This window comes from Lampris incognitus, chromosome 11 (assembly GCF_029633865.1).
Source record: "Lampris incognitus isolate fLamInc1 chromosome 11, fLamInc1.hap2, whole genome shotgun sequence".
Classification (NCBI taxonomy): Eukaryota; Metazoa; Chordata; class Actinopteri; order Lampriformes; family Lampridae; genus Lampris; species Lampris incognitus.
Window position 1 is genome coordinate 13,643,639 of NC_079221.1, and position 12,511 is coordinate 13,656,149.

The window sequence follows — 12,511 nt, forward strand, 5'->3', positions numbered from 1 at the left end:
TTTCAGTCTTATTAAAACATGATTTTTTTGTCCCTCCCCCTTTTCTCCGAGCCTGCTCCGCCCCCTCTGCCGCTCTGGGGAGGGCTGCAGACTACCACATGCCTCCTCCGATACAGTCGCCAGCCGCTTCTTTTCACCTGACAGTGAGGAGTTTCACCAGGGTGACGTAGCGCGTGGGAGGATCACGCTATTCCCCCCAGGCCCCCCCCAACCGACCAAAGGAGGCGCTAGTGCAGCGACCAGGCCACATACCCACATCTGGCTTCCCACCCGCAGACACGGCCAATTGTATCTGTAGGGACGCCCGACCAAGCTGGAGGTAACACGGGGATTCGAACTGGGATCCCCGTGTTGGTAGGCAACGAAATAGACCACTACGCTACCCGGACGTCCCCATAAATGATTTTTTTATCATATAAACTATTATTTCCAGTCATTGCTTTTAAAAATCTTGTGATATTTCATTGTCTCCCTTCTAATATTTGAATTTTGGAGGGAATTATAGTGATAAAGACTCGGGATCACATTTTTGAGCCATGAGAGCTTTACCTGTTGCTGTTGATGCGTTGGTTGCATTATTACAGTGCCCCGATGGAGCCGTTGGGTCTGTGGTGTTACTCAGACTCACCAAACACTGGTTTTGAACGGCACCCACCATGTAAATAAGTCCCTTGTAGTTATATTCAAAGCATTTACAGACATGTTTACGACAAAACTGCAATACTTGCCGTCTCTGAGTCCTCTGAGTTGTTAAAACGACTGGCTTGTGTCTTGACTCTTAATTGTTTTTTTTTCTCCATTATTTATTTTTGGTGATGATAAACAGACTTGTGATCTCATCACCGATGAACGCGCAAAACATGAGATCTGACAATGCAAACAATGAGAACGCATACAAATAACGCTTCAATGCAAAGGCCATGATTTGACTGGCAATTATCCGGATAGCGTTTCTAGATGCGGGTCACATAATAATGCAGATGGAACTGATGGCATGGAGTCACACTGCCATAACATGACAGAGGGGAACAACTCTCATTTAGTCACGTTTCTGTCGCTTATTTTCCCATCAGTCCTCCCCTGTCTGACCTCGAGCGTCCGTCTCCTCTATTAAGCCTCTCTTCTGAAGCAACATCAGCTTGATCTGAACAGAAGAATTGAGTGTAATTTGGTTTCAGCCGGTTCATTGTTGAGGAATGCAGCAGGAGGTCATAGACTTCGGGAGGTTTGCTTGGTATCATTATTCACGATACAGCCGGTGTGCCGTTGTACCCATGAGCAAGGCACCATATGCTGTGCCAGTCCTGGTCTGGGTAATGCAGGCAGCAGAATGACAAGTTCTCATTGGTACAAATACATCAGTAAAGTGTAACTTAGCCTTTTGTTCCCACTGAGAATACACTGAGCTGCAGAACGTCTATTTCCAAGAATCGGTACAAAATGATTCTCGCAGCACGTCTGCAGCATGTACATATAATGTGCAGCAGGGGCGCTGAGGCTATTCTGGCTCACAACACAATCCTTTAATTAGAGTCAGAATTTTTACCTTGGTTGGAGACAACACGTGTACTTCGCCTGCTCTGACTGCTCTCATCTGTCCTTGGCTGCTGCTGTTTGACAGAACGCTCCAAACAACATGGCAGCAGGAGACGGCATGACCAGCGGCGGTCGCTTCAAGCTGGATATCCTGAAAAATAAAGCCCGCACCTCCCTCACCAGCTCTCTGGAGAACATCTTCTCACGGGTATGACAAGAATAAAGAGGGCTTTTTTCTTTGGTTGTATGTGTTATGTGTGTTTGCAAGTGTGTGTATGTGAGTATATATATATAGATGTATGCATGTATATGTATGTACTATGTGTGCATGTATAGTATGTATGCATCTATCTATCTCTGTCAGACTGTACTATGTCTGCCTCTGTCTGTCTCGGTCTGTCTAATCATTGCCGTCTCTGTGCTGAATTCAGATTCTTATCCTTTTACTTTATTTCTGCTGTCTTCTGTTTCCTTTTTTGTCTTTTCTTTCCATCTTTAGCTCTGCCAAGCTCTCATTTTCCAGCACAACCCAACCATTCTTCTCTGTACCTTGTGTGTGTGTGTTTGTGTTATAACTGTCTCGGTGTCTTTTGTGTCTGTCACCTTTTCTGTGTCATTGTCATCCAAGGGATTTGGATTGACCCATATCTGCGACTGAGGCGGCAATAATGCCTCAGTTAAAGGATTCAGGCAATCTGACACCTCTGCTACCATCTGTTACGTCCCACAGACCTGTCTGGACCATGACACTGTAAACATATCACTCCCAGTGTTTTTCTGCTTTTCAGCCATTACACAACTGCATAATTTCCTAGTTATCTTCACAAGGTTTTCTCTCTCCAGAGAGAGCAAGACACTTTTACAAGACACCATTTAATCCTTGACATTTCTACTTGTATGTAGTTTGTGTTTTGTGATTTTTTTTTTCTTTTTGAAGGATTACATGTTTGTTATGTAATCCCCTCTCTCACCAGGGTGCCAGCCGTATGCGGGGCCGTTTGGGAAGCATGGGAAGCATGGGCAGTTTTGAGAGAGTAAGTGTCCATCAGTAGGAATGTACGACATCCAAGAACTTTGTTCAAGGCTTTCTGGGAATTCTCACTTTTACCGGGGTGTCATGTTTCTTATCTTTCCTTTGGATGAGAGTTTGATGACTGTTTTGGTCCTGGGGGTGAACAGTGCTGTTCTGCTATGGGAACGAGGGCGGCCGCTTAAGTATTCAGAATACGGAGGTGAAATGTCTGTAGTCTGCACACATTATGTTTAGAATCACCAGTATTCAGATTACAGTTACTTAAATTCTGAGTAGAATATTTTTGGAATACTTCACTCCTCACCTGTGTCAGCATTATGGGTGGTGTTATGTGTTCATTGGCAGGCTAGTGTGGCCTCATGCGAAAATTGAAAACCAAAGGAAAGTGTTTTTAAAAGGGTGGGCTTAGGCTGCAGTCTGCAACTCAGCAACGACTAGACACATGGAAAACATGTGCACTAGATCTGCTCTATGCAGCGTAGTTCATGTAGTGCGTTTGTTTGTGCATGCGTGTGTGTGTGCGTGTGTGTGTGTGTGTGTGTGTGTGTGTGGGTGCGTGTATGCACATGCGCAGTTCTGGTGTGTAAATTTGCGTTTCCCTTGTTCATGCAAATTTGCATTTCTCTTTCTTGTTCATGCAACATTATAATGATTGCAATAGCGAGGTGAAGTCAACTGAAATGTCCCCCAGGGTGATATTTACATGCCCTGGTGCTGACCCTGCTCCAAATCAAAAGTAATGATACAATCTGTGGCACGGTGGCCCAGTGGTTAGCACTGTCATCTCACAGCAAGATGGTCCTGGGTTCGAACCCAACCTTGGGGGGGGTCATCCTCTGTGTGTAGTTTGCATGTCCTCCCCGTGGCTGCGGTGGGTTTTCACCGGGTGCTCCGGTTTCCCCCACCATCAGAAAGACATGCATGTTAGGGTTAATACTCCTGTCTGTGCCCCTGACCAAGGCAATGACAAGATGAACTGGAGTTGGTCCCCGGGCGCTGCACAGTGGCTGCTCACTGCTCCTAGCTACACAACTGGGATGGGTTAAATGCAAAGAGGAATTTCCCCACGGGGATCAACAAAATATACCAAAATCAAAACCCTCCCCCCCCAAAAAAAATCTCTTAAATTTTTTTTTTTATTATTTTCAATTCATCACGTGCACATTTCCTCCTGCGTGTGTCACACGTCAGTAGAGCACAGCCGTTATTGTCAGATGGCCAAAACATACTGAGATAATGACATGGAGATAACAGTGACACCGTTGAATAAAGAACAATGGGACACAGTTGACGCTAATGATACAACACAACTGTTTCACATGTGGCTTTTGAAGATGTATCCTAAAGGAAATCTGATGGAACTGAATTACTGATCAAAGAAAGTTGAATCAGTTCATCTGGATACAATGTTTATGGTATCAGTCAATAAACATTGTATCCAGATGAACTGATTCAACCTTCTTTGATTTTCTTACCTTGATTATTGAGCATGCATCAGTGCGTTACTGATCACATTCAGGAACAAAATACTCGGTCAAAGTATTCTGCCCAGCCCTGCTCTCAGACACCTCCGTGCTTTAGCTGTGGTCTGAAAAGAGAAAGAGAACAGGAGGGAGGGAGCTGAGAGGCGAGATGACCGTTTGGGGGTAGTTGGATGGCGCAACGCTCCATGATATCAGTGTTGTGCGGAATGTGAGGTGGATGTGTGATCATTCACGAGGGAGGGGATGAAACACACCTGCCACCTTCTTGTCGCTTAGGGCGCCCATGAAACGCCATGTTGAGCATTTCAACCTTGCGCGGTGTGAAGAACATCCGAATGAAACGGAATGGCTGGGTGGGATTTAGTGAGGGGAGGGAGACTGACTTGACTGACAGCCAATCATGGCCGGGCATTTTTAGAAGAACGTGGACATCGATACGCCATTGATTAGTTTCAGTTTGGTGGTTGAAAATCGCTTGTTTGTTTGCGTACGCCTGCAAATGCAGTGTGATGTCGCTTTGAAAAATTATTGTATTTGTCAGGAAGAGGAAAACCTTTTTATAAACACAAAAATACACCGAAATATTTTTGGTGAATTTCTAGAACAGTGTTAAATAGATGTAAATTGAGTGCAGGTTAAAGAGGTAAATACATTTTTCATTTTATGGGACCTTATACTACACTAAAAAAAGATTAAAAAGACAAATCAAAATTCAAATGACATCACAAGGACTTTTGTCTCTCCCATTAGCAGAGCTGCTCAGTATCTGGATAATATGGATATAAGGATAATAATTCAGTGAGTCAAGTAAATTCTTTGAGACAGTACAAGCCCATTTCATGCCATAAGCAATCATATGGATAATATGATTAATTAATATAACATAAGCATATGGATAATATGACACTAGATGTGTTGTGGGATTGTGGTTCTGGTAATATGGTGATATAACTTAAATGTTGTCATTCCCTGGTCTTAAAGGCTGCATTACAGTAAAGTGAGACGGTTTTCTGAACTTATTCCACTGTTTTAGTGAAATGAACAATATATGTCTCTACCTGGCTCCGGTTTCCTCCCACAGTCCAAAGACATGCAGGTCAGGTGACTTGGCCATACTAAATTGTCCCTAAGTGTGAATGTGTGTGTTGGCCCTGTGATGGACGGGCAGCCTGTCCAGGCTGTCTCTCCACCTGCCGCCCAATGACTGCTGGGATAGGCTCCAGCATCCCCGTGACCCTGAGAGCAGGATAAGCGGTTTGGGTAATGGATGGATGGATGTCTCTACCTGAGGTGGAGCATGGCTCAGGAGGTAGAGCGGGTCGTCTATTAATTGGGAGGTTGCTGGTTCAATCCCCAGCTCCTCCAGAGAGCGTGTCGAAGTGTCCTTGAGCAAGACACTGAACCCCTAACTGCTCCTGATGAGCTGGTTGGCGTCGTGCATTAGTGTATGAATGGGTGAATGTGAGGCATACATTGTAAAACACTTTGAGAGGTCGGTAGACTAGAAAAATGTTTTATAAATCAGTCCATTTACCTGCTTAGTCATCATATCCACCTCACTAATGATCATTTTCTGCCGTGTAAATATCTTATGAAAGCACCAGTAATAATCTACAAAATATCCTCAAATATCTTATGAGAGCACCAATAATAATCTTCAAAATATCTTCAAATATCTTATGAGAGCACCAACAATTATCTTCAAAATATCCTCATATTATCAATATTGACGTATTCAGGAAAAATATTATGATATTTGATTTTGTTGATATCAGTCATCTCTTCCCATTAGTTACTATTTTTGGTAACTAAGTAATTATTTGCTTAAATTTCATGGCTATTTCTTATCTCATCTACATATATCTCTCTTGACCTCTCTTGTTTCACTTTAATCCGGACACTGGCAGGTTAAATCCATCAAAGCACTGCGATCAGACAAATGTTGTTTTGTACGAAGTTGTATTCTGGGGACTTTGCAGGATGCAGATCTGCCGGCAGGAAACCGAGTCAGGATGTACAGTCGTGTGTCTTCCTCTTCATGTCCTTGTAAACACGACTGATCCTCGCTGAAATGTAGCTGCTCTGCCCCACGTGATATTGGCCTTGTTCCAACCTAAACTGCATGTATCCACACATCCTACGTTGTAAAATGCACAATCATGGCGCGCATATTACCGTCTCATCTGGCCCAGTTCAGCGCACGAGACGGACGATACTTGTGTGGTGTGTTTCACCACCTGCCTCGCCACAACCAAGTCACTTCACACAGATTTAGACTTTACGGTTCAGCAAATCACAACGGATTCTGATAGTCTGTTTCTTGCACGTTTTAAGGAATATGATAAATGTTGTTGCACTTTTCTGTCATGTCACATAACGGAGAGGGAGGTGTCCTGGAGTGTGATGGAAGCAGATTGGAGGGTTTTGTTGGGAACTGAGCCATTGACGGCCTCCCTGCCAATAGTGAGTGACTCTGTGAGTCACAGGACATCGGCTATTAGAATACAATAGCTGAGGCCGCTTATGGCCAGGCATGAGGTAGCACTGAAGCCACGGCTGTTGCATGGTGTTGGACTTAGTGTAATTGTGGACACTGGGTAGGTGAGTGTAGACCTTTTGCTTCTTGCATGGTTTTACTATCAGACGTTGGGGTATTCAAAGGTTTCCGAATTTTACGGAATACATTTTCATGATGCATGCATTTGGTTTAAGGTCTGAAACTCTCCACCATATTTGCCTGTTGAGATTTGCCTTTCTTTGATCCAGGCCTTTCCATACCTGATCCCATACAGCCGTATCTCCATGTAGAGTTGTTTGAGTATATTGATTATATTGATATTGTATTTTATCCATAATTGATAATTTCATATTCTTCGCCCTGTCTCATTATTCTGACTTGTCACGCAAAGCTAATAAATATGTAAGAAAAAAAAATCTGAAGCAGTCATCAAGACTCTTCTTTTTCTGTGGATGACAGAATCTTCTCTGTTTTAAAATCTGCATCATGTCTCTCATTACCAGCAGGACGAGGAGTCCCCAAGTCATTCCCCTCCTGGTTCCCCGACCCAGTTAACTGACGATGATCCGGAGGCAGGCCTGCAGTTCCGCCGCCGTGCCCACACCTTCAGCCACCCGCCCGTGAAGAAGCGCATCTCTTTCGAGGGTCAGACAGCCAGCCAGAGCAAACAGGCGCCGCTCCGCAGACAACAGTCTGTGACCCCCGAACTGCTGCAGGCCAGGTAATCCAGCTCGCATCACGCCACTTCCTCATCAGTTTAAACCTGTAAGAGTATGGAATGATAATGCGTTACACGAAGGTTAGTATCAGTGGTATGCATAGAAGATAATCTACTGATATGTTGTGATAAGCTTTTATTTTGAAGAGATTTGAGTGTAACTAAGCTAACATTGTCATGGTAATCTTAACCTATCGCCCCTCCGTAATCATTTTGACACTAACAGAGAAATACTAAGTACTGAGGTCACCTTTTGTCCCACACAATGTAATCTGTTTTCTCTTTGATCAGTACCAACCTTTAATGGATCATTCTATTCTTATCTTTTTATTTTTTACAACCTGGGTCATATTTTGGTAGTTTTTACCATAGGTCATATCAGTGATGATTTCATTTTACTCACCGGCTTCATTTGGACATGGACCACCGCTGGACTCAGCTTTACAACAGTGTCTTATGGGACAAGTGAACAGGAGTGTTAAAAGTGTCCTTTAAACAACAAACCCCCCCTAGTGTGTCAGTCAGACTGTGTCCATGACTGTCCGTCATCTGACTTCTCTACTGTGCTGGCTGGCTAGTTTATTGATGTTACTATTACCTACGGGAAGTATAGCCTGCTACTTCCTCAGGGTGAACCAGGAAGTAGATCAGCAATGTCATCCTCCATATTGGACATCTCACATCATAACTTTAAACTTTCACTTCCCAAATACATGGTGTAGATTAGTGCCGCATGATTAATCTAGTCGCAACCGCGATGTCAGCCTGTACAATTATAAAACCGCAAAAGGCTGCGATTTAATTAAATAACAAAATGTGTGTGTGTGAACCATAAGTTTGTGTGCAGTCTGCATATCTACACCCATAATTAAGAGATGACCAATCAGTCTGTTGAGGCAGTGAAGTGTGTGCATGTCTACGGTCACATGACTGTCCGGTGTGCTGTGTACAGACCAGAAAGAAGGAAAAAATGGGTACCGATGACAACGGGCAGGTTAACGGTGATGAAGTGGTGGCAAAAAAACAAACAAACTGCGACCTCTGTTAATATGGTGATATTTTGGGATTCAAGCTCAGCGACATTGAGCAGAAAGAGGTACTGTGTAAAACATGGAAAATGAAAGCCGCTACATTTCGCGGTAACACGACAAATTTGTATCATTTGTATGCGTACAGATTTGTTTATTATATCGCAAGCGCAAATCACAATATTGTCCACAATAATCGCAAGATGACTTTTTCACCAAATCGTGCAGCACTAGTTTAGATAATTGGGTTTAACTGGACTCGTTGAAACATGTCTGACCCTCCTGTTCAGTTGTCTCATAAGACACCATTATAAAGCTGAGTCCAGCAGTGGTCCATGTCCAACATCTACATAATGAAGCCAGGCAGTAAAATGCCATTATAACTGATATGTACAATGACAAAAACTACAAAAAGAAGACCCAAGTTGTTAAAAAAAAAAGAAAAAAAAGATCCCTTATGAAACCTCCCCATTGGCCTTGAACGACAGCATCATAAGTTTCCTGTCACTGTTTTGAAGCCTCAATGAGTGTGTCTAGTTCCTGGCAGCAGCCCTGTCTGTGTATGTAATGTGTTTGTTTTCATTTGTGGGCATTTTCATGTGTTTGGGTCATCCAGCCCCGTGGTCGTCTCGAGAACGCGCAGTGTCTCGGAGAGCGAGTCCTCCATCAGCTTCCCCTCCTCCTTCTCCGCTCCCACTTTCCTGAAAAGCTTTTACCAGGGCTCGCTGGGCTCTCTGAGCTCCTTGGCTGACAGTGGGAGCCTCAAGAGGTGAGAGGGGGTGCACAGCCGACCCCCCCCTGCTTAACCCCCCCCCCAAAAAAAAAGCATCAGTCAGGAAGTTCACCATCTGGGTGGTTTGGGTGGTGGGGAGGGAGGAGGTGTTGCTCCTTGGGATGCCGGCAGCCATTTTTTGTGTTAACATCCAGCTTTTTTTTGTCCCTATGTCCTCGATATTCTCTCGTCTATCGACAGCCTCTTTTTAACAAATAAAGATAACTCTCCAGCTGTCTTCTCTATTGGCGATAACTCTCCAGCTGTCTTCTCTATTGGCTCTCCAGCCGGACTCTGACTCTTGATCTTCTGAAGTGGCAGGATGTGCTGGTTTGCTCCCCCTCTCACTCTGCTGGCATGCATCGCCTTGGCATGATCTGATCCAGCATGTTCAGTGTTACTAACTTCACTAGACAGTCTGTCAACAACTTTCTTGAACAAAGCAGTTCTTGTTGCATGAAAAAGGCATAACGACTGTGATCTAATTTGCTAGCAATACTGTACTGATCCACAGGATGTCTCCTTAGTAATGTTTTCATCAGTTGATTAATCACTGTGGTGATTAATCATGGCAGTGAATGAATCAAAGGCTTCTCAACTGAAGGGGTCACGAGTGTCACGGCGGGAATTTAAAGGTACTCATGTCCATATTGACTGAGGTTTGGTTGTGTTAACCAGAGCAGATTGTAGGTTTCAGGGCAAGGCTATCACTTTCACCTGGTGTACACCAAAGCTGGTCTGTGTAATCACCAGTCAGAAATTCGAGCCTGCGGTGTGGCCAGAGGGCCGTCGTCCTGTTATATCTTCATACCAGTCGCTCCAGAATCCAGTACCCAGGAGCCCGAATACTGCTGATTTTTCTGTTCTGCCAGGAATCTAGCCATGTCGTCTGAAGCTGTGTCTGGCGTTGTTAACTTATTCACTATTCCCTACTTACCACACACTCAGTAGGTACTCCATAGGGAAGAATAAATGGAGATTTGTGACACTAATGAGTCAACATTTTGTGTCATCTTTTTGACCTGTCACACAGTATTTGACGGTAAAAAGAACACATGAGTAATGCTGAGAAGAGGTGAAGCATTGCATTGTGATATTTTTAGCATAAAATAGTGCTGGACACTATTTCCAGTTGCATTGTGGGACTTTTTGTGGACACAGTGAATAAATTTGACTGTTAGAATTTGGACGCTCAAACAAAATGGAGGAAGGTAAATACATAGTGTGCTATCTTGCAAATAGGGAGCAATTTCAGACAAAGCTTCAGTTTTAAGACCGAGCACAACAGGGGAATTAAAAGGCCGTCACCAGGAGCTCCGAGGACCGGAGTTGGAAACCAGTGTCTATACTTAACCTGTACTGGTCTGAAAAGACAGGGATATGATAGAGAGAGTCCAGAATAACTGAGTCCACCTGAGGTTTAAAAGCCAGGACAGGGAACTGTGTTTAATTTGTAGGATGGTGTTGAGAACACAGCCATCGTCCCAACGGCCGCGTCCTCTCTCTGAGGTCACTTCCTGTTATTGAGCATCCACATGGCCCTGCGTGCTGACCAGGCTCCGTGTTAAATGGTCTCTTGATCTCTTGACTAACGACACAACAAGCCGATCTACTCAGTGGTGAAAAGTGAGTTGAAATGTGTTCAAATGAAATCAAAGGATTCAGTCAATCAAACTTTATGTGTATGGCACATCTCATGCACAATATGTCATGCAGTGTGCTTTACACAAGTCCAAACAGATAGAAAACCAAAAAAAAATAAAATATATAGGAAGTGTTCATTGACTACACCATAAACGGTGTGTAAAAAGAATCTGAAGAGAGTGAACATGAGCCCTGGTGAATGTACGGCCCAAGTACATGTATGAAAGTGTACCGATAGACGGGGTTGGCCAGGCAGGGAGGACCCGTACCCAGTTAGGGTGAAAGTTGTTTTTTTTTTAATTATTATCTGGGTTGGACATGAATGCTGGCTGGACTCAGGGAGAAGTGAATGTCTGAGTGTGTAAATATGTGTTTGGTGGAGGTTATATGTGTGTGGGGGGGGGGTGCCGGGCAGCACGGGGGTGCAGTGGTTAGCATGGTCACCTCACAACAAAAAGGTCCTGGGTTTGAATCCCAGGGTTGTCCAACCTTGGGGGGGAGGGGTCATCGCGGGTCGTCTTCTGTGTGGAGTTTTCATGTTCTCCCCGTGTCTGCGTGGGTTTCCTCCGGGGGCTCCGGTTTCCTCCCACAGTCCAAAGACATGTAGGTCAGGTGAATTGACCATACTGAATTGTCCCTAGGTGTGAGTGTGTGTGTGTGTTGGCCCTGTGATGGACTGGCGGCCTGTCCAGGGTGTCTCCCCGCCTGCCGCCCAGTGACTGCTGAGATAGGCTCCAGCATCCCGCGATCCCAATTGGGATAAGCGGCTTGGATAATGGATGGATGGATGGATGTCACAAAGCCTCGTATGTCCATGACCTGTCAGCTTGTTACTCGGCAGCTGTGGTTCTTCTGTAAACAGGTTTTTCCAAACAGCTGCAGCAACTGACAGTGTATTCCTTCGACTTTGCAAAAGCCATTTTTCTCTCAGAAAAATGCACAAACACTCACACACCGCAGCCTCGGCTCCTCGTGTGTGTGTGTGACGTCAGTCGCCGTTGTACTAATTGTCAGCTGAACGAACCTTTGCTTTATTAATACCACCGCTGGGCGTGAGTTCCTGTAGTGGCCTTGTGTGTGTCTGCCATCAGCGCTCTTAAATGTCACTGAGTGTTTTTCAACAATGTGAAGGGATTGTGTTGATTGAAAACCTGTGTAGGGTTTCTCCTGCCCTGTCCTGTCCTGTCTCAGAGGAGAGATCGTTTGTGTGTGTGTGTGTGTGTGTGTGTGTGTGTGTTCGTGTGTATTTGCAGATGTGTGTGTGTGTGTGTGTGTGTGTGTGGACCAGTCCAGTGGATGTGTGTTAATGTGTAAGTGTATTTGCAGACGTGTGTATATGTGTGTGTGTGGTGTGGGGGGGAGTGGATGTGTGTTAATGTGCAAGCGTATTTGTAGACGTGTGTGTGTGTGTGCATGTGCCTTTGGACCAGTGGATGTGTGTTTGTGTGCCTGTGAGCTTGCATATGTGTCTGCCTGCTGGAAGGGTTCTGGAAGCCTGTAGCTGTAAGATGATGCCTGATGGTGTCAGTGACTGGCCTGTCTTCTCCTCTAGCACCGGGGAAGGCAGGAGGAGGACTCTGTCCAGCTGCAGCAACGACTCTGTGAACGGAGGAGGTCCGCCGCCGACCCCCCGCAGGGTCTCCTGGAGGCAGAAGATCTTCCTGAGTGTCGCCTCCCCCATGAACAAGGCCTCCGCATCCATGCCGCACACAGGTCCGAGACTGGGCCCGCACAGGGCCGCCATGTAACACTGTACATGTTCTCACATGACACAATAT

General features: G+C 44.9%; 1 protein-coding gene across 2 annotated transcripts in view; it reads left to right on the forward strand.

Moving 5' to 3' along the window:
* tbc1d4 (TBC1 domain family, member 4) overlaps positions 1 to 12,511 on the forward strand; it is a 61,817-nt gene that overhangs the window by 24,598 nt on the left and 24,708 nt on the right. Inside the window, exons 10-14 of one of the 2 annotated variants that reach the window (XM_056289506.1) lie at positions 1,622 to 1,744; positions 2,511 to 2,570; positions 7,075 to 7,292; positions 8,934 to 9,086; positions 12,286 to 12,446. In XM_056289506.1, coding sequence (XP_056145481.1) covers positions 1,622 to 1,744; positions 2,511 to 2,570; positions 7,075 to 7,292; positions 8,934 to 9,086; positions 12,286 to 12,446 — 715 coding nt within the window. The remainder of the gene's footprint in view (positions 1 to 1,621; positions 1,745 to 2,510; positions 2,571 to 7,074; positions 7,293 to 8,933; positions 9,087 to 12,285; positions 12,447 to 12,511) is intronic. The other variant, XM_056289504.1, reaches the window with a different exon arrangement.